We start from the raw sequence: 27,491 nt of genomic DNA, 5'->3' as shown, positions 1-27,491 counted from the left end.
GTTTCTTTTAAGCAACCTAGAAATAACATGCCTATGTAAAAACGTCCAGTAACCTGCTGAATGTTGTCTGAACAGTTGTTTAGCCTGGGAGAAAGGAAAGCTGCCATGACTTACAAAGTGACAGTTCATGGAATTCCAGGCCCAGAGCCTTTCACTGTTTTCAGTGTAAGTGCGGGGACCACGGCTGCACAGCTGCTCAGTCAGGTGAGTTCCTGCTGAATTGCAGACTCTTCGTTGCCAGAATCCACACTAACATCCTGCTGGACCTCTGTCCCCCTGCACTTCTCACACACAGGGTCCTTGCAGTTCATTCATCACAGCAAGGGGTGCTGTTAGAAATGCACTGCTGTGGAATTAATTACACAGCAAACACAGAATATAATCAGTGGAATTTTCCCAATTTTGGCTTCAGATAATGGGTTTATAATCTTAGAACATATTCCCTATTAGTATTTTAACATTTGGGCATATGCAGGTGAGAAAAACAATCTGTTATAGTCAATGGCTGCAGTGGGTTCTTCTTACAACAAAGGCAAACATTTCTGCACATTTCTTTGAAGTGAAGCACTGTAGGAACAGAGAGTAAAAGTTACAGGTCTAAGTTCATGAGTAGAAAAACCAGTTAACTCAGCAGGGATTGTTATTCTAGCAGTGGGAAAAGACTGTACTGTCCTGGGATTATGAATAAATTTTCTGGCCAGCCAAAAAGGACCGAAATAAGCTTAAATAGTACTGCCTTGTCTGGAACAGTTGAACTGCTTGGCTGGGCTAAAGAGAACAGGACATTACCCTGGAGTAAAATATCTGAATAATAAATAGCACATCAGAAATCCTGCCTGCACTGTCAGAATAGTTACTGATTCTTAAAGCTTCCTTATTCATTCTCATTTATAACTACTAATTATGCAGTGTTTATATTTAGCATTCTAATTGTTGTGTGTTGTCTGTCTTAGCTCTTGGCTACCATAAAAGGCACCGAGTCATGTGCTGCAGACTATTTTCTGATGGAAGAGAAAAGTTTTATATCAAAGGAAAAGAGTGAATGCAGAAAACCACCATTCCAGAGAGTGATTGGTCCTGAAGAAGGGCTAGTGCAGCTTTTAAACAGTTGGTTCCCAGAAGAAGGATATGTTGGAAGAATTATCTTTAAAACTCGAGAGGAAGTAAGTCTGTTTTAGATAAATTATTATTTACAAAAGTAGCTAAAAATAGCTCGTAGGACACGAAACGAAAGGGTGCAGTATTTGTTTCACTACAATGCTGTGTGCATTATTTAAAAACAAACCTAACTCTTGAGTGAGAAGCACAACTGGACTTTATACACCTGTGTGACACCAACTGGACTTCCCTCAGCTCCAGAATCAGCTGTGTGGTGTTTATTCATTATGGCTCAGTCACCAGTTCAGTGACTCTCTTTGGAGAGGTAGTTCTAATTTAATGCAAATTTAGATTATACCATGATAAGAAATTAATATAAAGATAATAGTTAAAAACAAAGGATCATAGATAGCAGAACTCCAGAAAACCACCATCAATTTAGATAGCAGCAATTTATCATCTGTCTAGAAAAATTAGAAATCATTTTAACACTAAAGAATAAGTCAAAAAGCCTCGAAGGATGATTAAATTATCAATTATAGGCCAAAAAAAAGAAATAGATTATTTCTTTTAATTTAAAGGAGGAAGATTACTTCAGTTTACACTATGAGCAAAGCATCTACAGCTTAAAATATGCTAATGCCCGGGCTTGTGAGACAAATACAAAAAAAGCAGGAGAAAGACACCTAATGATCCCATTTTCAGAGGCACTTTCTTTGGTCAGTTAGGCAAGTAAAAACGCTTGCTTAGTACATGATTTTACAGATATATAAATATATATATATATATACACGAATGACAGAGGTGCTCTGGTATACTTTAAACTGAAAATAATGTATTTTTGCTTATTTTGACACAACTTTTGATAAAGCTTCAATTTGACAAACTGCTATTATTTATACAAGTCCACATTTTGATTTCCTTTATATCTAATTTTTGGAACAAAAATGAAAAGGTAGAAATTTGTTTATGGAAATAGTAGCCTACTGAATTCCAATGACTGCAGCACTGCCTCTGCCACGTGTCCTGCCAAGCCCCATTCCTTCAGAAAATGGGTACAAATCTGCCTTAGCACATATGAAAATTATGCTGTTGTTCGGTCCTGTTATGTGAGTACCTCAAAGCATTATCCATAATTTTGAGCCTTTCTGCAGACAGCAGCAGCTCAGAGCTTGGAGCTAGAAATGAAGCTACAAATCAGACTGGAAAAACAAGGAGCAGGTCCAGTGACGGGGTGCAATACACAGCCCATATTTACAGCTTATGAATCCAAGCTGTGTTCCAAGGCTTTGGACAGAAATGCATTCTATGAGAAGAGGGTTCAAGGAGGAATTCTGTCTAAAATCTGCAGTAGTCATTGAAAAGGGAGAGAGAAACACGCAGCCTTCCTCTTGCTCCACACCACAGGAAAATGTTCGCTCAGATACCGGCTTTCTAAATTCTTTCGACTTTAGTGCAGGGACAGGAAAGAAAAGAACCCTTTCCACCATCTCCATCATACTGGCACCATTACATGAGAAAGCATAGTTTTGTATACAGAAGGGAAGGATTTAAGGGACCATTTTTGTGAAATATGATGCTATGCAAACATATCCATTCCTCACCTACTATGAAAGGTATTTCAGATATCAATTTTAGAAAACATGGGTATTTACTAGCATTATTATTATTTATTATTAGCAATAGTGGCTTGTCAGAACTCTCTTATAGTGCATTTAACAAAATGAAGCTGAGGCAACCACAGTCTCCAATTTCCATGTAATAAAACCCTTGTGTGCCCACAAGCTATCAGTTACCTCTCAAGTAAATGAATTTGTCTGTCATTTTCTCTGTAGAATTTAAATGAGAGAAATGTCTTTCAAGAAGCAAAGGAAGAAGCAGCCATCGGCTCTGAGGATGACAGCTTCTTTGTTCAGGTACATGATGTCTCCCCAGAGCAACCACGCACCGTGATCAAAGCTCCACGCCTCAGCACGGCTCAGGATGTCATACAGCAGGTAAGGGTGTGTGCCCACCTCAGCATGGGGGCTGGAAGTTGGTTTCAAACAAGCTATGGTGGGATGTGGTCTCAGCATGAGCTGAAGAATCGGTTTAGTAACCTGAATCTGAGGGAATGCCTTGTTTTTTGTTTTGTTTTTCTGCTTTTAAACAGACTCTCTGCAAAGCCAAATACTCCTACAGCATTTTGAGCAATCCAAACCCAAGTGATTATGTGCTCTTGGAAGAGGTGACTAAAGAGCCAGCAAACAAAAAGTCTTCAACATCTAAACCATCTCAGAGGATTCTCTCTGATCAAGAGTGTGTGTTTCAGGCCCAAAGCAAGTGGAAGGGAGCAGGAAAATTTATCCTTAAGCTCAAAGAACAGGTTCAGGTAAAAGATGCAATACTTTGCAGATGTTACAGATGGTGTGCAATCAGCTTAATGGGAACCTGCTTTCCATGTAAAGGAGACACAGCTGGCATGAGGGCAGATGGAGAGGACAGACTACAACAAAAAGCAAATTTCCTCTTTTCTCTGAACCTCCCTTACTTATTCCTTTGCAAAACTGCATCAGTTACATTCAGCAATACGATTCCCTCACAGCCTGCACATCCAGAGCAACCTTTATCTGCTACCAGCTGTTTCTCAAAACCTTCTGGCTGTGCATGCCATGTTCCCTGTCATAATAAAGGACCATTCAAATGGGCAGAACTTAAAAGCTACTGGAATAAAGTCCCCTTTATTCCTGGCCAGTGAAAAAGTTGTTCTGTTGCTTTATCTCAGGCTTTAAAAAATGGCAGGAATGAAATACATGCCTGCTGGGAGAAGGAGCTGTGTTCTCCTTTACAGCAAACACCATCAATCCACAGCTGCTGTTGCTTTAAAGTAACTGTATTATAAGCACAGATTACCAAATTTGCTAAACATATCTTTAACAATGCATAATTTTTAATTAATTTATTCAGAACAATCGGAAGTGCCTGGATGAAAGCACAGCTGTACTGAATTCCTAAAGGGAGGCCCGCTGAGCAGTATGTCAGGTGTTTTCATATTCATTCCTTATTTCCCAGCAAACAAGCAGCTGTTAAAACCACCTCTGTGATCTTATTTAATTTTTACAGGCAGCACGAGATGACAAGAGAAAAGGCATCTCCTTCACCAGTGAACTGAAGAAGCTGACCAAGTCAAGTAAGCAGTACCGGGGCTTCGTGTCGCCCGCGCTGCAGGTCCTGTCGGACAGTCCCCAGGGCAGGGACGAGAGAGCCGCCTGCACCCTGGCCTTCAGCGACATCATGGAATAGTCCTGGCCGCTGCCACGGCAAGGCCTGCCCAGGTGAGACACCGACCCCAGCACTGAGCAGGCTTTCTGTGCAGCAGGCACAGAGCATTCCTGCTTCCAAGCTGTAGCTCAGCAAGCCAAGTGAGGTACAAGGACTGACAGAATGGTCCATAAAAGCCTCATACACTGGTGTGCACAGGCACGATGACTTCAGGAAGGTCTCCTAGTGAACCAGAATGGTGGAGTTTCACTCACTTTCTCTGTCCATTTAAAACAAAACGTTGCATCCCAGTTGATTTTGCAATTGTGCTTATCAACAATTGATATCAACAATTCTGCTTAAATAGCAATGCTCTGTTACTCTTTTGCTCTGGGCCACGGCAAATGGAAGTGAGCAGTAGAGCTTTTATTGTTTTTTGTTATGCCCAGATAATAAAATCATCAGGATTGGTGATCTCTTTTTTAGCTAGAACAAGTTTATAGTGGTAATTTCTGTCTGTGGAAATTTTGCCAGAAATGTTTAAACATTTACACTATCCTTTCTGCATCTCTTCAATTTCTTCCATCTTGCTTGACTTCAAACAACTGAAATACACAACCAAGACTGTCCCACTTATATGGAGACAGTAAGTGCCACTTGCCAAGCACTGTACACTAACCAGACACTTGCACAGTGCTACTACGGCACTGTGACAGCAGCTGGGAAGCTGCAGCTCATTGCAAATGAAGAAGAAATCTTTTTCAGTGTTGATAACCCCATCTCACAGATGGCCAATTTAAGATTACATTTTTTTCTGTATACATCTAATTGTTAAAGCATTATTTGACATGCACTGTAATGCTGCTAAGTCACTAAATTAACATAATTTAAGCAGTTTTCATTTGCAAGGTATTTCAAATAGGAAGGGATTAATTTGATAGCTTATTTCTAGGCTGCTATAAACTCCCTAATGCATTTAAACAATTTGAATTCAAAGAAAGCAAAGTAAATTATGGGAAAATCAGAGTCACTTTCCCTTTTCTGCATTTGGTTGGGTTTTTGTTTTGCTGGGGGTTTGTTTTGTTGTGTTTTCTTGGGTTTTTTTCCTTTTTTTTCTGAAACCCAAATAAGGAATTTACATGACTGAATCCTTCTGCAGTGTCTTTGAAGGATCCTGCTGCGGACTGAACTGGTCAGAATTGTGTGGCCTGTGCTACAGATGCTTAATCCAGGCAATGCTGCTGGATTAACATCCTGACTCTGGGAATCCTAAATGGGATACTGCAGATGGGAAAGATGCCTGTCAGCTCTCGAAGAGTCCTCTCTTCCTGTTTCTTCACATCTGCAGATTCTCCATAGGCGGATGGAGAAGTTTTCTTGGACTGTATGTTGTAAACAAACACGTGTCATTACCCTCCCCTTTTTAAACAAAAGATAATTTTAGCTTGTTGCCTCTAAGGAATCAGAAGGCAGAGAACCAGAGTGGTCTTTTATGTGTATTATATTAAAATAACGCACTTTTACCTGACAATTACTGTTAAACACTGTGTTAAGTGATTGTAAAGAGATTCAAATATACTGTAACTTCCTTTGCATATCTGTTTAACTTTGGTGAATATACACAAAACACTCAAAATTATTTATGGTTTATCTGCGTTAACAAAATAATGTACAATAGCTGAGTACACCTTACTGGTAGTGAGACCTTGGCAAGGAACAACATTTTCTTCTTATAAATTTAGTTTTCCAGGCTTGTGTTTAAAGAAAGAATATTTATGATCATGTTTTAAAGTACATGCCATTGTATAGTATATTTATCATATACTACTTTTTAGAAAATGCAGATTTTTTTATCTTTCTCTGGATTTAGAGGAAAAAAATATTAGAACTTTTCTAGTTCTTTCTTTTCAGCACAAGATGTTTAATACCCAGTACTGACCAAATTCAAAACAACGCATTAATAAGTGTAATATTTCAAAATTTTGAATTCAAACCACATTTTTCCATGTAGTCAGGAACTGTCTTTTTACTTGTCTGTTAAACCGAGAGAGTATAAAGAACTTCACACTACAACTCTTGACAATTCTGTTTACATAGAAACACTGTTGTGACGTTTTACGTGTGCTGAATTCATCTTTGTTTTCTAAGTTAGTTATGGTTGTCTCTTTTTTTTCCCTCCATGGGAGTTAGTGATGTGTTTAGTTATTTAAAATAATCCATTACAGGGGCACAAATTAAACAACTGCTGCCATCAGCCATCCCTTCGATCTCCCACAAGAAATGTGTCTGTGGGGAACAAACTACTCTGTACATGTTTTTGTTTCACTAAAGCAAACCCAAAACAAAGAAGTTACAGGCAGTAGTCTCATGACAGCTAATGCCCCCACCATGAATAAGAAAGTGAAATTAAAGAAAACAAAGTTATTAACTGGCATATAAACAAGCAGACAGAACCTGCATTCTGTCACCAGAAACTATGAAGTCTTTCACTATACACTACAGAAAATGCCTATAAAGTAGCCATTTACCAAAGCAAAAAAGTGCCCTCTTGAGGTCACTTCCATCTTTCAGAAAAAATAACCACAGACATACAAAAAGGTCACATTTCTCAGTGGCATATGCTCACAGAGGCCGTGCACTTCCCACTGCTCGTCTTTCACAAAAGTAAAGTTCTGAACTTATGTACCAAAGCAGCATTTTGCAAATCAGCAACATGACCTAAGCCCGCAGCCAGCTCAGCCCGTCACCCATTACCAGTTCCAACAGTAGCAGCCCCTGTGAGGGACATGTGCTTCCTGCCCAAGGAAAAGACTGAGCCCGAGCAAAATGTTAAGAAGTGACAACTTACACATAGTTCTATGCATAGTTTGCTTTGGAGTACTTTGGAATTACTGGGAAATACATCAAGCTGCTGCACAATTCAACTAATGCAATGATTTTTTTAAATATTAGCTTCATTCGCTCTGTTATTTTAAAACAGTAAGAGTTTGATGTCACTGAGAAACTTTTCCTGGCATTTTAAAAACAACATTTAATGTCCTGTAGTTTGCCCTTACGTGTTTAGCTTTTTATTTTTTGTTGGGTGTGGTTTTTTGGGTTTTGGGGGGATTTTTATCTTTAGCAGCTCTGAAAATTCTTAATATTGCCTGTAGTAACACAGTATGCTGGCAGGTACCCTTGCTAATAGTTGGATTCAACACAGGAAGTTCTTATACCCATGCTGTCATCCACTAGGGCTTTTCTGTCACATAGATATAAAAACAAAAAAAAAAAATCACGGGGAAGCAAAGGGGACATCAGTAGTCATGTCATATTATGCACCACAGGCCTAACACTAGCCTGAAGTCTTGTGGACATTTAAAATCAACAGTTTTGTACTATTTCTGCTAACACAATTTTTCTAGCTGTGGGAGTAGCTTATTAATATAAGTATCTTCCTCAGCAATCACAGTCAAAACCTCCTTTGTCTGCTGTTTATCACAGTCAAAGAGAATAGCAAAATATTTGGCTTTATATTTAAAAAACCCTAACTTTGTAGGCCTGTAGACATCTGGAACAGTGTAAGGCTAATGAACTTGTTCCAGTATTTTCATTAAAGTACATGCATCACTTAATTTAAAGTTTAGGTATTGGTAAATATTCAGGTAAACTTTTTTTGGTGAAATATGATACACTTTGGGGTCAATTTGGGAAGGAATTGCAATGCCCTTCCTCCTGCTGGTTCCACGTAGTGGAAATACAATACAACTTGAAGCTTTAAAGAGCAAGGGGGAGTTGTAAACTCTTGTGAAAGCCCAGTTAAAGAGCTTTCATGTGCTAAGTGGTTATGCTAATAGGAATGTTTATTCTGTTTAGCTACAGATTTTTTTTCTGCAGGAATCTGTTCACACATTCCTATGACAAAACTGACAAAATAACTTTGTCCTTTTCCATGCTTTTGGCTGAGTATGGACATCAATTAGGAAAATACATTCATTTTTACATTACAAACTATTTACAGGAAGCAGCTTCCAGGGTAAAGTTTGAACGAAAGGAATGTAAATAATCAACATCTTCCAGAAACATGCAGTCTCTGAGCGGTAGCAGACCTTGCAGTGCACACTTTTCAGGTGGAAATCTCTTCCTTCTCCTGCTCCATTGCTTATTGGCAAAAACACAGAAGTATTTTATGCTGTACTATTTAAAAACTGCTACTTTTCTACCCATTTCTTACCCTTTCCCTGTGCAGCATGTGGTGCTTGTAGTGTGTGACTGTAAGGGCCAAAAGCTCCCCTGTGTGTGCAGAGCTCTCTGCTTGTAGGAACTGGGGCACTCCAGGAGCTGCTTCCTCTACCGCCCAAAGGGCTTCCTGGTTCTGTCTTACTGACCCCAGGAAGCGCAGTCAGAACACTAAAAAATACTATCTCAGTTTTTGGTTTTTTAAGCCTAGTGACACTTTTTTCCTTGCTTACAAATATTACTAGGTGAGGTGTCCGAATAGCTGCTTTTAGGAAGGTGTCTGCTTCTAGAACTCACAGGCTTTTGAGAATTAAACACTTCAACATGGAAATATCCAAATATTTCAAGAACATTTTCTCTTCCATTCATAGTTTATTTTCAAAAAGAGAAAACCTTGCTGGTAGCTTTACAGGCTAAGTCTGCAGCATCTGATCCTCAGCTTTCTGTTCTGCTCTTCAACTGCTTCAATTAACATCATTAACATCTGGTTTTTAATCACTGTTACTATTCCACTATAAAACTCCGTTTACTTTTAGGGTAGCCCACTAAAGGTACCAATGGTGACAATTTTTTCCTGTCTGTGATAAATATTTTGTAACTTAAATAGTGATAGACATTTGGCAGAGTTAGCAAATTAAACACAAAAATACAGAGCAGTAAATAGATTTTGCTCCAATAGAGGTGTAAGCTCTTTCAGAGTGGCTTATACAGTTGTCTTCCTCTGCCTCTTCAAGCATGTCAAAATATTCTGACAATGCAACATCACTATGTGCCAGTCTTTATATGTTTGGAATCTATGTAAAATGAGCAATTTTAAAAGTGACTTTTCCACCTGGACTGTTTTCTCTCTGCTGACTTGAATAAACTGTATTTGTATATGTTGTAAAAAAATAAATGGTTTAAGATGTTGAATCTTTGTTTTTGCCTTCCTGAACTGACAGAGGTACTGACAATGGCCCCCTTGGAATGTTGCAGAATTTAAACCATGTCTGTATTTGCAAACACTTAACTACTAAACTAAAAAGAACTACTCAAAATGAATGGGAATGACAGCCTAAGCAGACAGAAATGTGTATAATCACCAGTATGGTGATGCAGATTTGTGGTCCACATAGTAAATATAATATAATATAATACATAGGTATTTTATATGTATAATAGAATACATAGGTATTTTCTAATCCCTTAATACACAGACGTCTGTTCTAAAAATGTTTGTAAATTTATGTTTAATTACATGGAAGTTGTGAACTAGTGCAATTAATACTGAAAATATATTAAAAGAGAAATAAATTACTTGCAAAACTATCTAAGAACCATAAATCAGGATAAAGGACTAAATACCCTAGAGAAAATAAGATATTTTCTGACTTAAAGGGAATGTTTGTAAAGCTTACACATACAACATTAACACATTACAGATTAAGCACTGCAGAAGTGCATTAGCTGTCAGCCAGGGACAGCCCACTAAATTCCCCTGTACAATGGAATTCACATAAAGATAATACTCATCTTTAAATTATTTCATATATTTCACCTGCTCTTTGCAAAGCCAACATGCAGCTGGAAATGGATTCAAAAACAATCAGATAATAAATAATATTTGGAGAATGTGGAGAGAATTACCTACCAAAAAAAAAAAAACAAACAAACAGACAAAAAAAAAAACCAACAAACATTCTTACCTTGTATTTGTCCAGTATTCTTGACAGCAATGCTTTATTGAAGACACTGCAGTAGAGCATTCAATCATTATGATAGCTTAGAACTGAAATTCAATATTCTTAATCTGCCAATGTCAAGATTCATCAGAGAAAAAAAAAACACCAGATTTAAAATCATTTCAAGATGAGATAAATGGTTAGAAGACATCAGAAGAAAAACAGGAAAAATGCAATACATATTCCAAATGTCTAGGTAACTTAGACATCAAAAAGTCAATATTATGTTAACATTTTCAAAATATTTATTAAGTTATCAACACAACCCAGTGAGTTTGCAGAAACACGTATGTCTATATTCTGTTATAAAAACTAGAAAAATACATTGAAATACAATTGTGCATGGTTGCAAACAATTCTTAAATTACTTGGGTTTGTATATTTTTTAAACACTGACATGACAGTTCATTGTGATTCCCCAGCCCCCTGAACAGGGGCTTGGTGGTTAGGGGGACAGGCCTGTAATTGTGTGAAAAACTGCTGTTATATTTTCGTGTTTCCATATTCACACAAAAGCCTACTTGTGTTCCTTTTATGATGACTGGTGATTTCTTTCAGCCAATCTTTCTTCATAATTAAGAATTCAAGTGAACTTGATTGATAGGTACATTTATGCCAAAGATGATTTCTTCAAGTGCTTAGCAAAATCCAAGGGTTTGTGAGCAACAGTCTCACTGATGTGTTGTTGAAGTTGTTTGTTTAGTTGTTCATCTACAAACGAATCCATTTGCAAGAAGGTATCCTGAAAATTACAAAATATGAGTTGTATTACTAAACAAGGCCATGTTTTCCATGCCTACCTTAGTTTAGCAGTCTTTCACTCCCATGGTCCCAGTCATCTAGACCAGACCTGTTCAACTGGCAAGCACAGTGCCAGGCAGTCCTTCATAAGCTCGTGGGTTTGGTGAGGCTTTTCTGCTTTGTGGTAAGCTGGGCTTTAGAAGATTGCCTACTACACACAGCCATGGCTTCCAGCTCGGGGTGGGGGGGTTCACACACTGCCTCCTGTTCAACACACCTTACAAATACAAATCAAGCACAGTTTGCTGCCAGCACACATTTATAAATCAAGCACCTCTGACCAAAAGGCAACAGTGCTCACAGCACAGGTTGTGAGTCAGAAAGGAGCCCCCTGACCCTTCTGCCTCCAGCCACACCTGGAGCCCTGCATTTTCCTGGCGCGCAAATGAAGAATGATGATCATGCACATGATTTAAATGTCCCTTAAAGTCTTAAATTAAATTTCCAGAGCCAAGTACTTTGTACACTCATGGAGAAATGAGAGCCTCTCTTTAGTGGTGCACAAGGCTCCAGTTCAGAGCTTCTGTCAAGAGCAGGGAGATCCTGACAGACTGGCAGCCTGGCACACAAAAGACATGCAGAACACAGAGGGTAAAACTCAGATAACTGCCAAAATGTTTTAAATGATCCAAACAACCATAGAGGAGGCAAGATCCCAAGGTAATTTTCCCACTTAGGTCCATTATAGCCCTATGGTCACTTTGTGATCTTGCTGTTCCATTGTTTCTGCTCCCTAAATGAGCTTGTGCATTTCCTTATTCAACCCTTATTTCTCTCTCATCTGCTGTTCTCAGCCTTGCTCTGTCAAAGCTGCTCATGTAACTCCCTAGCAGGACACATACATCAAGGAATCATTACAAAACAACTGAGTAAGTTAAGTACAAACACATTTTCAGAAGTTGCTTCTCTAAAATGGAAAAAAACATTGTGCTTTCAAGGCTTCAATGACATAACTGAGTTACAAATTGGAGCACTGACAAGGTTAATAGGTAATGTTTGCATTAGAAAGAAGGGAAATTACCACTTTTTAAAGGACACACCACTAACTGGACATTTAACCGGAGGCTGGCATCTGGAACACATCCAGCACTGATGATGAAACACTTCCCTCATTTCTTCTCTTCTTACATTAACTCTTTGTTCCCCTCAAATTTCCACTTTAAAGCTGTAGTGACACTAACAGGGATAGTATCCCTCAACACACTGAATCAAACGCTCTGGAAATCCAGCTGTCTCGGCAACTACCCACCCTGGGGAAAAAGCTGGCTTTTTAGTATTGCTTTTTGAACAAACATTAGTTCATCATTACAGAAAAGAGCCAAGAAATCTGCACTGAACCACTGCAAAGGGCAAAATAACAGCTACCATATTAATCTTGCTATCTTAACTGATGCTGTGGGAGGTAGGACTATTTATACAAGCTATTTCTTCCTTCTTTATACTCAGTCCTATCTTATCCCAGTTAAAAAAATGTACTTGATGCAAAAAGTACAGAAACCAGAAAGCCACACTGGAGTGTGCCAATGCCTGAGCACTGCATAGTGAGCCAGCAGATACAGGTTATATTGGTGTGTCACATGGTTTAAAAAGGACACAGAGCTACGAGAACAGTACCTTTCTTCTGGGTGTTACTGATGCAACAGGAGGATTAAAGGTCATTCCTTTCATACAATATGTCTCAAAAAGTTCTGTAGCAGACCTACAGTAAAAAAACAGTGAAAGAAAAATGGCATTAGATAAATACAACACCAGCTGATATATCACCAACCCAAGAACAGCATCTCACACAAACCCCAACTCTCCCCCTCCATCATATTTTAGAACTCCTCAGATTAATGAGCATCACCTGGAAAAGATCAGGAGCCAATGGCTAGGAAATAATGCAAGTCAAATAAAGTAAAATGTGTCTAAATACACACAAGAAAACTGTTGTCTTCCCAGAGCTCTGATCTGTACATACTTGAAAAAGGAGGGGGGGAGGGGGGAAGGTAGGTAAAGATGGTCTAGCTGACACAATCTGCCAGAATTTCCAACAGTTCCTTGCCAAAGGGTTTTATTAAAAAAAATCCATGGCAGGACAGGACCATCACAGAAAAAAATGGTTAAAAGACAGGAAACAGAGGACAGGAGTCTATGGTCATTTTTTGCAATGGCAGGAAGAAACTGGATTTCCACAAGGTTTTTTCCAGGACCTGCGCTTTCCATCATGCTCAAAAAAAGAGATGATTGGTAAAGCGGCAAATGAAATTTAGAGTCGGAAAAAGCAACTCTACATAAAAACAGTAGGCTCTGAGCAGACCACTCTTGTTAAGACAGATACTTTTATGGGATTGTGGCTTTAATGCTGTTTGAAGTTGAAAAGAAACAGAACACAATAGAAATTAGTTACATCATAAATCCATAGATCATCCACATCTCAAATATTGCAACCGAGTCTCCAATTTCATCTTGAAATGCTTAAACTGGTAAAGGTTCAGGAACATGCAATAAAGCGTATGGAAAATATGGAACAGCTCCTGTGTGAGGTGGATGGATCCCTCCATCCAGCAGACAGCAGATGGAGGTGATATGACTGAGGTCTGCGAAGTCCTGTGAGGCACAGAAAGAGCGATCGAGCAGGCTGTGCACTTCAGCTCAACAGCAAGAACCAGGCTGCTAAATGAAGCAAACTGGCACCAGGTTCAAAACAAAAGAAAGCAGATCTTACCATAAGGAGCTGTGGACTTGCAGAACCCTTACCAAAAAATGCTGCATTTGCAGAATGTGTGCTCTGATTCAAGGGACATTGAACAGTTGTATAAAGAGCTCCATGGAGAGAGGGATACCAACAGAAAATGGTATCAGGTTCAGGAAATGCACCAGGCTGAAACCTGTCAGAGGCCTGCTCAGAGCATGGTTCACGTGCATGCCCTGGTTTTACTTTTCACAAGGCACCTGCTGCCAGCCACTGCCAAAGACAGGATACTGAATTAGATCTTAGTCTGAGCCTGGATGGCTGTTCTCATGTTTTAACCTACTACAGACGTTACACTGCAACTTGGGTTCTAGTTTCCACTGAACAGCCCCAGTTCAGTGATCTGATCCATATTCAGATCAGGGCTGCTGCTGAAGGTATTTTGCTCCCAGAGAAGAAAACACACTGCATTTTGAGATGCTTACCCTTGTCACAGCCTGGCCACAAGTCTCAAAGGGAAAAGAAAGGAAAAGCAAAAAAAAAAAAAAAAAAAAAAAAAAAAAAAGAAAAAAAATAAAAAGGCAGCCAGCATTCTGCATTCTGTGCTGGCAGAAGAAGAAAGAGAGTTTGAAGATCAGAGTCTTAATTATTTTTAGGAATTCCTTTAATATAGTATATGCAACAGCTTCCTTTCAGGGCCTATTATAAAAAAAGGAACTCTTTGATAACTCACCTTTGGCTCAAATCAAGCGGAAGAGCTCCTGAGCCTTCAGTTGGAGCTCCAGCAATAAGGTGAGTTGCAAATTTCTGCACTGTTGGATGATAATGTCTCTGAAAGAAAGGAATAATGAAGGCAGTAGACAGACAGTAAGGGACAATGTATTTATCTACAGAATCTCATGTTTATTTCCAATTCATAACATGGAAGGTCTGCTTCTATCTTAGAAACTGAGTACCTTAAAATCAGTCAGTTTGTGGGATTAATGTCATGCATTTATTCCCTCATATCATGCTGTGAACATGACTCTCTCCAGTTAGATTATTTCTGCTCCCAGAAAACAGGGACAAAGGGCAGAGGAAGCTCTCTCCAAACCCTGACTGGAATGACAGATCAAGGTGTCAGTTCCTCTTGGAAAAAGGCCTGGACTGCAAGGGAACTTAACAGATCTAAAAAGTCTCCAAACGAATCTAATAAGGCAACCTGCAGTATGAACCAGTGTGGTATTATAATAAGGGATGTGTAACATTCCCTTTTGAGCTCGTCCTTCCATAGCACTGTGTTGGTCTTCCTCTTCCACTCTGCTGGAATAGGCTCATATGGGCCAAGCTTTGACAGGTAAGCCTGAAGACCTCTGCTCTCCATTTGTGTAAAGCACCTAAACATTGAGCTGTTACTTCCCAAATCCCTGAGTTACTCACAAACCTGCAGTAGATGCAGCTCCCACAGTGCTGTGTTCTGTGCATTGCAATGCTCTGGTTCCTCTAATTCTGGGAGATAAACTCCACTGCCTTGAGATTCATTGTCTAGTAAGAGGTCCATCCTTGGGAATGTCTACAACACAAAAAAAATCAGAAACTGAGTTGTTTATATTACCCACCCAATTATGAAATGGTTGAGTCAGTTTCAGGACTCATTCCACTTCAGTCAGTTTCAGCAGCATTTAAACATATTCTGTTTTCATCATTCTTGTTAAAGGTGCTTAAAAAAAATTTACACAAAATCGTTTTAACAAAAAATTCCATAGCCTTTAGCCAGTAAGCTAAAAATTTGAACAAGTAAAACTTACTTGCATGAATACCCTGTTTGTTGCCAAGATCCCAACACTGGAATTTGGAAGTACATGAAGAGCAAGGATGGAAAGTCGCTTTAGGAAAGCAAGAGCTCGTTGCTGGGAGACTTGCTTTCTCCTCTTGGCAAACATGACATCCAGGCACTGCAGCACAATCCCTATGTCCTCGTTGGTGCCACCTCAAAAGCAGAATTTTACACAAAGAGTAAAGAAGCACTTCATGGACATACATTGTGTACCCTGCTACGGGCTGGACACTGGAACTGAGAACAGCATGAAAGCTGGGAGGCTCAGACACCTCTCATGTGATACAGACATTAAGCATCCATCCCTTTTTGGTCAAAATAGTCCAGCTTTGAACAGAAAAAATGTACCATTGGTTCTGTGCTCCTAAGAAAATACTTGTTCCATCAAAAGTATCTAATCATTAAACACTGCTTATTAGTGTTATAAACAATGCTCATTAGCATTAAGCTACTATTTTAAACCTAAATGCATTCATTGTATCATTTTCTACAAATTATTAAAAAGTGAAAAGATCTAGTCTTTTACCTATCCAGAACAGCAGGTTTATTCTTCATAGTTTATTCCTAGTGAATCCACATTTCTGAAGTTAATTAAAATTATGTTAATTTCAAATTTTATAAATCTCTTTTTTTATCAATTATTCAACTTCACAGAATTACTGGAAAATTTAAATTAGAACATAAAAATGTTATCATTATAAAAATCAGAAATATATACTAGAAAATTTTAAAAAGCAAAATTTAAATTATTTTTAGAATTATATTGGAAAATCAGGTGTTTCTTCTTTACTGGAGAGATAATTAGAGAAGAAATACAAGAATTTTTAAATTGCAACTGAAAGAAATAATTATAAGGAAGTAAAAAAACTGAGGACAGATTAAATGCTTATACAAGATCAAATATTTGGCATTTCCTAATGAAATTACAATATTAGAACCTGTTACCATGTATTGGAATAATAATTCAAGTATTTGTATTGCAGTAATGCAAAGTGCAACTCAAGAAAGAAAAGTAGGTTAAACCAGACAATAATCTTCTCAGAAATCAGATATCTTTAAAAAGTGTAGTTTATCAATGGTACATAAAGGCTTTAATAGCAAGGAAAGAGAATAAACATTATCTAGGTGAACAGTGAAAATAGGAATCTGGAATTACCTGCATGTAGGCTGAACAGTGTCTTGTACAGATGTGTGTAAAATTTCATTGGATCAATGTTAAGAACATCACCTATAAACATAATCCCAAATAAACACATTTACTCCATTTATTTATCAGGCAATATTAAACAAAAGTTTGTTTTTAAAAGTCTCCTACCTTGACCAGAGAGTATATGAAAAGCACTGAGAATGCAATGAAGACTCTCACGATAGCTTAAATCCTAAGAATACAAAAGTGATTAAATACCCAAAAGAAAGTAATTTTAAGAAAACTGTAATAAAATTCAACTTACCCCAGATGCAATAAGAGAATGAAGGACAATCAATAGGTCATCAAAAAATTCCACATTTATGAGATGAGCAAACCTGCAATCAAAGAGATTTTTATTTTTAAATTATAGACATTATCTGCAAACTCTGTTCAAAGTGTTCTGAATTGCCAAGATCCTCACCTTAAAAGCAGGCTAAATCAAATGCTGAACATTTACAATCTTCACAGGAAAGAATAATTCAGCTGCCAAGATGCTAATCATGGCTTTTCTAGAGAATTAAAGACATGCTTGTGTCCTTTAGCAATAATTAATCAGACAAAATAATGGAATCCCATCACACCCTGTGACATTTGCACCACATTAATTCTATAATGAGAAATTTCAAATCACATTGAAATGGTTTTGGAAATACCAGAAAATTTCAGCAAATAAATAAAAGAATTTCAACTTTTTTCTCAGGGACTATCTTTTCTCGCTGCTTAAATCCCTTTCAGAGACAAAAAATTCTTTAGTGCTTTATGTCTTTTCCAACACACACAAAAGAAGGTAGTCAGTTCTTACTTTGCAAGACCTTCTAGCACAGCTGGCAAAAGTGGAGACTTCTGAGCTTTCTTCAAGATCCTGAAGTAAGTTACAAATACAATATTCAAGGTCTCTGTGTGCTAAAGGAAAGAAAACAAAATTAAATACTTAATCATGTGAAACAGACATTTCTGTTTCACTTAAACTGAAATGCTTTTCTCTGTCCAAGCCTGCACCAGGCCTTCCCAACCAGTCTTGGCCCTGCCATCTCTGTTCTTATGCTGTAAAGCTCAAGTCCTCCAGTGCTCTCCTGCTCCTGGCACTCTCCTGGCTACAGCCACACTCCTCATTTGCCTAAAGGCCACTCTGAGAGGTCGACACACCCACTACACAGTGTCCTATGGGACAGGACACCTGGAGGACATTTGTCAATGGATTCAATACCATTTTGAGCAGACAGCATGAAGGGAATAGGAATGGCTACGTTGGCCTTCCTGGCTAAACTGAGATCGTGGTTTACTAAAACCTAGATCTCTGTCACAGGCGAAGTGTTAGCTGACAGCATGATCTAGAGATGTGGAATGCTGCCAGGTTGGGATGGAGGGAAGACACTTAGTTACAAAAGGGTTAGGAGCTGCCACTCTGCTAAAATAGGGAAATAAAGTCTAAATTATTTACCAACTTCAGTTTCTTTTCTTTACTTTCTGATGCCTCGGCTTCCAGGAGTTCTCGTTCCAGTTTCTCTTCTGCTTTCTTCCACTGAAAATATACAGTTGATTTTAAGACAACAGATCCAGTGTTTCCAACCAGTCTGGATATCCAGGTTGAAAAGATACCCAGAGAATAAATTTTCCATGCTTGGTGAGTTGCTTAAGTCACCCTGTGATTCTACAGGGTAACCCTTGTCCTATCAGAAACAACCAATCAAAAGCATTATCACCACAGGAAAAAGGAAAAAGATAGGAAGATAATTAAATTCCCTCTAGAACCTCATAAATTTTCAAGCACAATTCAAAAATTGATCACTGATGCTGAGAGTTAACAATGGCAACAGTAGAAGTGCCATCATTGCTGGAACAAATTGCTACATAAAGTAACAGAAGTAGAGCATGTCATACCTTTCTTTGCATTCTGGAAAGATTTTTTCTTTTCTCTTTGTAAGTCATGAACTTTTTCTTTGGTGCAATGTCTTCAGAATCTTTTTGTAATTCTACTTCCTTAATTCTTAAGTGAAGAAATACTTTTAACACCTATGGTAAAATAAAATAAATACAAGGAAAGATCATCTACAACCTGATAGGAACTAAAGGTAAGAAATCCTGAATTCCATTCCAGCTAGTGGGCTTTGCTGGTCAAAGGTTCTTCTGTTTACTCCCATCCTGTTCCTTCACACCTGTATCTCTTGATCCCTGCTCCCAGTTCCTTCCCCAGCACTGTCCAATTCTATCCATTCTTCCATTTGCCTCTCACTTCAAGTTTCCCTGCCTGACTTAAGCCATGTCTCTGGCAGAATCTGATCTCTACCTCCCAGTTTCCCTCCCTTGCCCTATATCTGTCTAACCCTCTGGCTCAGCCTAATCCCGAACTGTCTGTGGTCTGACAGAGTGAGGAAATTCTGCTTGTCTGTAGCCAGCAGCTGCAGTAACTTTAACATTTGGGGATTTTTGAAACTTTTGACAGAAGAATATTGTGAGGTACAACAGAAAGACTCTTACCTCAGGTCTGACATCATAATTTCTACCCCTCACAAGGCCAGAAATTACTTTAACTACACCAAGTGAAGCATAGCCCAACTTGTCCTGTTTAAAGAGCTTCTTAACTGCCTCAACACACAGTTCAGAAATCTGAAAAGCAAAACACAGAAATTGCTCTGTAAAGCCAAGTCCACCACAGCAGCTAGTAACAGACAATACTCATGGTATTTACTAATTATAAAGTGCACACAGCCTGTAAAGCAGTGAACAGATACAGCCAAAAGATGTGGATATTGTGGAATAAAGCTCAGAAGTAATTATTTTTCACACAAAAGAATTCTTTCTCTAATCAGAAAATCACTTACCATTTTTGATGGATCATTCATGAGTGGAACAATAAGAACAATAATGTTATTGTGGAAGTTGAAGTGGGGTAGGGCCACAAGCAGCTCACACAGACACTTCACTGCTACCTCTGCTAGACCTTTATATGCCTTTAATGAGATGACATTACTTTTCTTCAATTTCCTTTGCTTCCAATCTGCACAAAATATTATTTTTAGTGATTACTCTTCAGAATGATGATGATTTTATAAATATTTAAATTTTTAGTGATTGCAGGCATACTTCATGCAAGTGCTATCTCAAAGACAGAAGGTACCATTCATTCAGAGGAGGGAAACTGCTGCAAATAATTTTGCCTTTACTAGGAAAAATTAGAAGTGTTAACTGTACCTTTAATTGTTTGTTCCAGATTTTCCAAGTAATATTTATACTGGCTTACAAGGCCTTCTTCAAATTCCCTCAGTTTCTGTGTTTCTTTTTTAACCTGTAAACATAATTGAAATGAGATTTTATTTGGAAATTAGCCAGTGGTGAAAAAAAAGTTTTAAAACAAATATCAGATATCTAAGTAGTTTTTTCTTCTAGACAGACATTCCTAGAAATGTATTAAAAATAAAAGATATCTGCATTTTTCTACAGATGTGTTCAGAGGGCTTTTTCCATCTAGGCCTATTTAATTTATAGAGCTTGAAGTAACATTATCAACTAGATGTTATTTTAAAACCATTACTCTAAACTGCACTAAACCAATATCCTAAAAAACCTTTCAAAAATTGGTTTAAAATAAGCTCCATAAAACAAGCTACTCTGCATTTGTTCAGCGAATTGTTGAACACATTTCAAAGAAATCTATGCCAGTTAAGTGACAACATTGCAGAATTTGCTTTCTTTCTAACTCTCTATAGTGCAGGTTCTTATTCCAAGGTTCATGAGGAAAGTCACCCAATTTTGGTATACTATTTTCAGACACTACTTTTCCCCTCCATTACCACCTGCATGTCACCTACTTTTAGAAGGAAGTATGTGAGAACTTAATGCTCAAAACCAAAACCTCTCTTCCTGGAAGTGTCACAGCTTTAGAGCCTCCACAAGTATTCGTGTGTTTTTCCCTTTTGCTCAAAACCAAAAATTCATATTAAACAAATCAGTCTTAGTGTCTGGCATAGCTGAAAACATTCTTAACTGCTTACATACAATATAAATAGATTTCATATTTCACCTTGGTAGCCTTTTCTGCTTCAGTCAGAGGCCGAATTTTGTACGAAGGTGCAATATCTTTGAATATCTCCATCAAAGACACCAAGACCAGCTTCCTAACAATCACAGCCACATTAGGATCCTGTTCCATCAGCATGGCACGCAGCTCCTTCAGCTTCTTAATCTGATTGAAGAAAATAGGCAGACATCAGATGAAAAGCAACTGCAAACCAAGGGACAAGCACAACGTACGTTAACTCAGCAGTTACTCAGACTCTACTTAGCACTGCATAAAGAACCAGGAAATGATAGATATTCCAACAGAAATTTAGTCTCAGGAATGTTCAAAATATCCTGCTATTACAAACTTGCACAGAATTACAGAAAATTATTTGTATATCCCGATGCATTGAGAACTGAGAGATACAACCCTGAAATCAGAGCTTACATAAGGGTCATGCTTAAGGAACAAGAAAAATAATGAAAATGATACAACACTGACCTTTTCCTTGTTCTACCCATATATTCTTGTGCTTTTGCTACTGTTTGCTCATTCAGATCTTTGTTTCTTGACTTAGTGAACAACACACACACTTGTACATGCAGGTTATGTTAATGTACCTACATTGCTGTCTGGCTCTGAGAGAATGGCAGATGCTAAGGCAGCTATGTGCATCTTCCTCTCCTGCAGCTTTTGTCTCCTTTGAGCAGCCATTTCCTCAGGAGTGAGAACAGGCAGGGGTTCCTCATTAAAGTCTGGCACAGATGTGAGAGTTAGAAAAGAGGGGAAGTCACTTAACAAATACCATGCTGCAGATACTGCATTTCCAACAGGTACCCTGGTAAGGCCAGACAAGAAGAGAGACTAACACAAGAAGTTCCACAGTCAAAGAAGCTTTAAAAATTACTTTGCTAGATCTTATATTAACCCACAGATTCATTTTTGCTCCACTTCAAAAATCTTTTGCTTGCAAGAAGTGGACTAAATGTTTTTGAATCTGCCCATAGTGTTCTCCAAGTACAGTGGGAACATATAAACTCAATGTATTACCCCAACCACACCAAGAAACTGCAGTGCTGTGCAATTTATTCACCATTCACTTTTTCTCTTAAAAATACAATTGTTTTTGTTTGTGTTTTTTGAGTATTATTTTGCTACAAGTATCTCCTTCCTCAACTTCAGATTATATTTAGACAGTAAGGACCTAGATGTCACAAAGCTAATTGAAAATGACCATTAACTCAATAGCCAACTGCAAATGAAAAATCACAGTTTCCTGGTATTGATGTTTTAAGTAAAAAATTTTAAAGACAGACACTTAAAGCCTACAAAAGTCTGTGTCCTGAACTGCATTTCAAAATGATCTCAGAGTATTCAAAATAGAACCATATAGATATTCTTTATGTAAGACCAGTATTTCCTTCTTACTAGCAAATATGACACTAACGATAAAAGGAACTTCCTGCAAGCAGCAGTTCTAGGCAAAAATTGAAAATAATCTTGATGAAAGAGAATCTGAAGCCAGCCATTCCTGACATTCTAACAGGTAACAGTGCAAGCTTTGAATAATGATTATGCTTCGGTGGCAATACGGTAATGAACATATTCAAAAACATCTTGAACAAAATACACTTCAATTGCAAATTTCCTTGGGGAACAGCAAAATACTTTTCAGGTATGTAAGTGATTTGGGGAAAAAAAACAACAAAAAGTTTTATTACCCTCTGCTTCCTCCATATCTTCTGCGTCCTCTTCTTCATCATGTGCAACATTGAGAACTGCAAAAAGAGAGGATCTAGCGTCAAGCACATAATAAACACTGTGAATTTTTAAACAAATAAATTACATACTTCTTGGCTACTATACCAGTTCCAGAATCTGTGTCTTACCTGGCTTTTCCACAGCTTGAGGAATTATGCCACTCTTGTCTTTGATGGGGAGCAGATGGATGAGTTCTTTTTCTGGCTCTGTTTGCAAACGTCTTGGCACCTTCTCGTATTTCTCAATCACACTTTCATGTTTTCGTTTTTTGACGTGAACTGGTTCACTGAAAAATATGAGGCAAGCTAAATGAACCAGCCATGTAATTAGACAAGAGCCACGCCTGACCAGCTGGATTAAGTGTCTGCCTCTCACCCAGGCCAGGGTGCTGTTTCACTTGTCCTGCCTTCCCTTCTGTGCTCCCCCACAGCACAGAAGCTGCCCTGGCAGGGCTGAGACCCGTTAAACCACCCCAAGCAGTCCTGCCATCAAGGACTCCACCAGCAACCAGCAGGACTAGGATCCTCTCACTGGGCAACCAGTCCAGAGCCTTCCTTAATGTCCCACAGCCTCTCTCCCCCTCACTGAGTCTTGGCCTTCCAGGTGAGGCTTAACCAGGACATGACAATAAGAGGGTCAGTGACCATTTTTATCTACCCTACTCCATGGCTGTTTTTACCACTATTACTATCACTTTTCCACTCTGCCCACTGGCAAAGCCTGTGTCACACAGCTCTCTCCAATGACAACAGCAATGGTGTGGCACAGTGTGGTGTGGCACCCTTCACAGGTATGCTCCTGAGCTACATATAAGTGCACAAGAGGGTAAGTATTTAGTTTGTGCTAGTATGAGCACATAATTTGTAAGTGCTGCAATATCTGATAAGTTTTTAAGACAGATTGTAGCTGTTCTCCAATTTAAAAGAACACTATGAAAGGAACTAAAAGCCCATAACAGTAAAACAGGTAAAAGAGCACCAACTTCCACTGTTTTCCTACCAATCTAAAATCATTCTGGCATAATGAATGTAAGACACATAGAACTACATTTTGCAAAATATCTTTAAATAATATCACACAATAAATTTTGAGTTTTGCAAGACTTTAAACTTATGTCACATCCAACTAATTTGGGGAAAGGGAAGGTTTAAAACAAAATTCTTCCAATTCAAGAACTTGCAGTGTGGCTACTGCACATGCAGAGACCATGCAGCACAACTGCAACTTTGTGCATAACAGCCATTTACGCCTTTCCTTCGAAACTAGACTAAATTATTAATTACTAAGCAGAATCAGCATTAACAATTCCAAACCACCCTACAGCAGCATAGAAAGTCTTTTCACATCATCAGAAAAGGCAAGCTAAGATTTTCAAACAATCATGTAACCAGACAACTCTGTAGAAGTGTATTTGTAAACACTGTTCTACAACTAGGAGCACTACCTTTCTACATATGTCACTGTGAACTCTACCCAATGCCTTGGTCCACAAAACTGGTAAATAAATTTTTGTATGAATGTTTTGGTGCTGCATGTGTTTATAGACGTGGCTTACAGAACCCTTTTTATTTTTTTCCAGCAATTTGCAGTGCAATGTGTATAGTGGTCCATAATCCAGGGAATGTCCTGAACACTCTATATAGAAAAAAAGACTCTGTTTACAGATCAAAGCATTTCTTTTGATTGAGGGATGCTAGAGGCAGGGACCTCCCAGGAAGGAACACTGCAGAAACAGTGACCCTGAAGATCAGGTGGACAACCTGAATGCCCTGATACACATTGATACATTAATAATGGAGTGCCGACAGGCTGAAGAAACACTAAACCAGAGCTGCAAAGAAACACCAGACTGAAAGAGATCTCCTGATAAATGCATTACTATACAAATTAAGCAAACAAGGGTAAATTAATATGAAAAGGAGACATTGCAACTCACTTAGAAGAAAGATCTCTGGTTAAAAAGGATGCTTTTTGGGCCAGATCCTCCATTAATTTTAAGTCATCTTCATCCATCATGTCCAGTGGAAGAGCATCTTCTTCTTCTTCTTCTTCCCATTTTTTAGCTATTTTAGAAGATGATGTTTACAGATTAAGATCCCATATGTATAGTCACCCTTGAAAACGTGCCTACACTTTTGAGACCATTTAATGCCTTACTTCTACCTGGAGCTACTGACCTTTATGCATGTGGGTTTTGTTATCCCAGAAAACTGCCTCTTTACTATGGTATCCAATAATGATCAGTGCAAACACATTTCTACCATCTTTAACTGACAGTTTTAGGTGCCAGAATGGCCCCATTTTGTTTTTTTCACAACTCTCCCATTCTTGCAACAGTAACAGCAACTATTTGTATAGAGAAAATGAAGTGTTGTTTTCTCCAATTTTACAACAGGAAGCAGCAGGATATTCAGCAACCCCCATACCTGAGCAAACACTTACCAACTTGTTTCTTCTTGCATTCCTCCAATGGAAAAGGCTTTCTAGAAATAGCATCTCTGACAGCCTCCCTTAGCTTCTTTTGTTCTTTACGATACTTCTTAGCAGCACTCTTCTGCTTGTACTGTTTATTCTTTAATTTATTCTCAAGTTTTATTTGACTAGTTCTTAGTAACTTGCGAAAACTTGGAACTCGCTTTGTGTTTTTTCTCTAGAAAACAAACAGAAAGCTACAAGTCACTGACATGTTAACAGTCTTTGCAGAATTTATTCCACTGTTTAAGATGTCTGAGTTCCTATTTTTATTAGGACTGAACAATATGTTTCTTGCTAACAGTATCATCAGTTAGCCTCAAATTTACACAACTGTGTTACATTTTTGAGAAGACAGCACTGTGACAAATGTTTTACAGAAACATTCTCCGACAACCTTTTTATTAAACCCTATGTCCATCACTTTTAGACACGTGGACACTCAAGGTATGGTACACAGCTTGTTAGGGCGCAGTTCTTTGGGCGCTCCCAAGCACTCTGTTCTCTTCCCAGGGTTCTGCTGTTCCCCAGCACTTGCTAAAGCACCTCGGGGGACGTCAACGACCAAAACCACAGCCTCAGGCAAATGTCCTCCTGCAGAACACCTCCCCAGGCTGAGCTTTGGCTTTCTCCTGCCCAACACTCTCCCCACCCAGCAGCTGCAGGGACCCGGCGAGGCTGCCTGCTGCTCAAAATACCCTGCTCACACCAGCTGTACCAGAACAGGGTTACGTGCACCGTGGACTGAGAAAACCTGGAGGCTCGGGTCAATACACGCGGCCCGTGCCAAACCTGCAAAACACTGCCAAGGCTGCTCGGGATGGGAATGGACACGGCAGGGATCACCTTCCAGGGGCACGGGAAGGCAAGGCCGTGCAGAGAAACCGGGCAGCGAAGCGCTGTTAGGGATGGCGCGTCCCTTTACAAAGGGGACAAGTGGCTGGATCGCTGTGGGGTTCCCCGAATCCTCAGCTCAGCTGGCTGGAGCACGGTGCTAATAACAGCAAGACTGTGGGATCACTCCCTGTACGGGCCGGTCACTGCAGAGTTGGACTCCACGATCCTTGCCGGTCCCTTCCGACTGAGAACATCGATGTTGGATTACGGAGAGGGCGCCGCGCCGCCGGTGCCCACCCAAAGCACCCGCACTGCTGTGTCGTTCCCGGAGGCCCAGGGCCGCGGGGCACCGGCCGCTGCCGGCCATGGCTCCCCGTCCCGCCCGTCCACCCGTGAGCCCCGGGCTCCGCTGCCCTGCCCGCCCGGCCCGGTCCCCTCACGGCCCCTACCGGCTTCATGGCGGCGGCCGCGCGTGCTCCCGGCGGCGGAAGCGCTCCCCGCGCGGCGCGGCCCGGCCCGGCCACAGCGGCCACAGCGGCCCCCGGCGGCGGAGGCCGAAGGCGCCCCCGGTGCCCGAGCGCCGCCCACAGGGAGCGGGAGCGGGAGCGGGAGCGGAACGGGAAAGAAACACTGCCCGCAGCTGCTGCAAGTTTTATTTACAGGGATTGTTACTAGTGGTCTTAAAGGAAGGCTTGATCCTTCTATTTACAGTTATATACAGATTTATAGTTGAAAAGTAAGAAAACTGTACAAGATAACACAAAAATATAAGACAAATTGGATCCAATTAAAGTAGTGAATACATAAGTTAAGAAAAATCGGACATTTACATTTCAAATTGTAATGTTATGAGTAGCATATATGTAGATTTTTAAACCAGATAGCAACGCAAGTTACACCACACTAAATCTTTACCCCGATTATTTAGACTCTGCTTTTAAAACACCAGACAACTGGAAGCCTCCTGCACTTAAAAATACATAATGGTAATTCTTATTTGATTTCCAGAGGGACCAGTTACAAAAACCCACATGTAAGGAATTTATTTACATTAAATATTAGCAAAAAATGGATCAAGAGAGTGCAAGTGTTCCTCACCTGCAGTGCTATCCATTTTAAATTTCTGTCCCCTACAACCACAGGTTGTTGTACAGCATCTTCAAGAACAGGAAATGTTTGAAAATATTTGCAGTGACACATACAGCATGACCTTATGTCTCACAGTTAAAAGATGTTAAAGAATTACCACTAAACCAGATGCTTTTTGGATTTCAGTATTGCACACTAATAAAAAGACAGTTTCAAAAACAATTCTGTGTCTGCATTATTTCAAAGTTTTAAAAGTGGCTGTTTCTTTGAGAACACAAAAGCTTTTAGATAGCCTTGTCATTTTCTAGTGTTCACCATTACATACAAGTATTTTTTAGTTGGAAATGGCTCGACAATATAAAACTTCTGGTGGCAAAACCCTTTCACAGAATACCCACTCCATTTACTCCACAATCAATACACCAAAACAAATGCTTAAACACCACTTGCTTTGAAAGCTGTACAGTGAAAATAGCAGCCCTGCTCTTACAACGGTTTAAAATTCAGATTATTTTTGCTCTAGGTTTGGGCACAATATGTCTAACAGTTCCTGAGTTAATTACATTTGCCCAGAA

General features: G+C 39.2%; 2 protein-coding genes across 7 annotated transcripts in view; one reads left to right on the top strand and one right to left on the bottom strand.

The window, feature by feature from the left end:
* PLCE1 (phospholipase C epsilon 1) overlaps positions 1-9,468 on the top strand; it is a 115,560-nt gene extending 106,092 nt beyond the window's left edge. For 4 of the 5 annotated variants that reach the window (XM_068197656.1, XM_068197659.1, XM_068197658.1 and 1 more), the window contains 6 exons: positions 76-204; positions 954-1,163; positions 2,934-3,095; positions 3,251-3,469; positions 4,201-4,412; positions 5,498-9,468. In XM_068197656.1, coding sequence (XP_068053757.1) covers positions 76-204; positions 954-1,163; positions 2,934-3,095; positions 3,251-3,469; positions 4,201-4,380 — 900 coding nt within the window. In that variant the 3' untranslated portion in view covers positions 4,381-4,412; positions 5,498-9,468. The remainder of the gene's footprint in view (positions 1-75; positions 205-953; positions 1,164-2,933; positions 3,096-3,250; positions 3,470-4,200; positions 4,413-5,497) is intronic. The other variant, XM_068197660.1, reaches the window with a different exon arrangement.
* An 850-nt stretch (positions 9,469-10,318) lies between these two features.
* NOC3L (NOC3 like DNA replication regulator) lies at positions 10,319-26,340 on the bottom strand. Of its 2 annotated transcripts, none has more exons than XM_068197661.1 (21): positions 26,277-26,340; positions 24,937-25,168; positions 24,455-24,560; positions 22,647-22,804; positions 22,479-22,535; positions 21,382-21,512; positions 20,779-20,940; positions 19,950-20,043; positions 19,580-19,755; positions 19,236-19,364; positions 18,639-18,770; positions 18,199-18,279; positions 17,560-17,660; positions 17,020-17,092; positions 16,884-16,947; positions 16,725-16,796; positions 15,540-15,721; positions 15,176-15,304; positions 14,486-14,583; positions 12,693-12,777; positions 10,319-11,019 (listed from the first exon to the last, which is right to left on the bottom strand). In XM_068197661.1, the coding sequence occupies exons 1-21, from the start codon at positions 26,283-26,285 to the stop codon at positions 10,888-10,890; spliced, it is 2,403 nt and encodes an 800-aa protein (XP_068053762.1). In that variant the 5' UTR covers positions 26,286-26,340; the 3' UTR covers positions 10,319-10,887. The 2 variants fall into 2 exon arrangements, with proteins under 2 accessions (XP_068053762.1, XP_068053763.1); XM_068197662.1 differs by having other exon boundaries at positions 24,455-24,581; positions 24,961-25,168.
* Between the last annotated feature and the right edge of the window lie 1,151 nt (positions 26,341-27,491).

The sequence above is a fragment of the Anomalospiza imberbis genome, chromosome 8, assembly GCF_031753505.1.
Source record: "Anomalospiza imberbis isolate Cuckoo-Finch-1a 21T00152 chromosome 8, ASM3175350v1, whole genome shotgun sequence".
In the NCBI taxonomy this organism is placed as follows: Eukaryota; Metazoa; Chordata; class Aves; order Passeriformes; family Viduidae; genus Anomalospiza; species Anomalospiza imberbis.
This window is presented reverse-complemented; position numbering and strand designations above follow the sequence as displayed.

Excerpts from the sequence above, each read along its gene's own strand:
- NOC3L (XM_068197661.1), bottom strand. Across the intron at positions 16,948-17,019 it reads ATTCTCTTATTGCATCTGGG|GATTTAAGCTATCGTGAGAG; the intron begins GTAAGTTGAATT and ends TTGTATTCTTAG. Across the intron at positions 15,722-16,724 it reads ACTGTTCAGCCTACATGCAG|GTGGCACCAACGAGGACATA; the intron begins GTAATTCCAGAT and ends TCTGCTTTTGAG.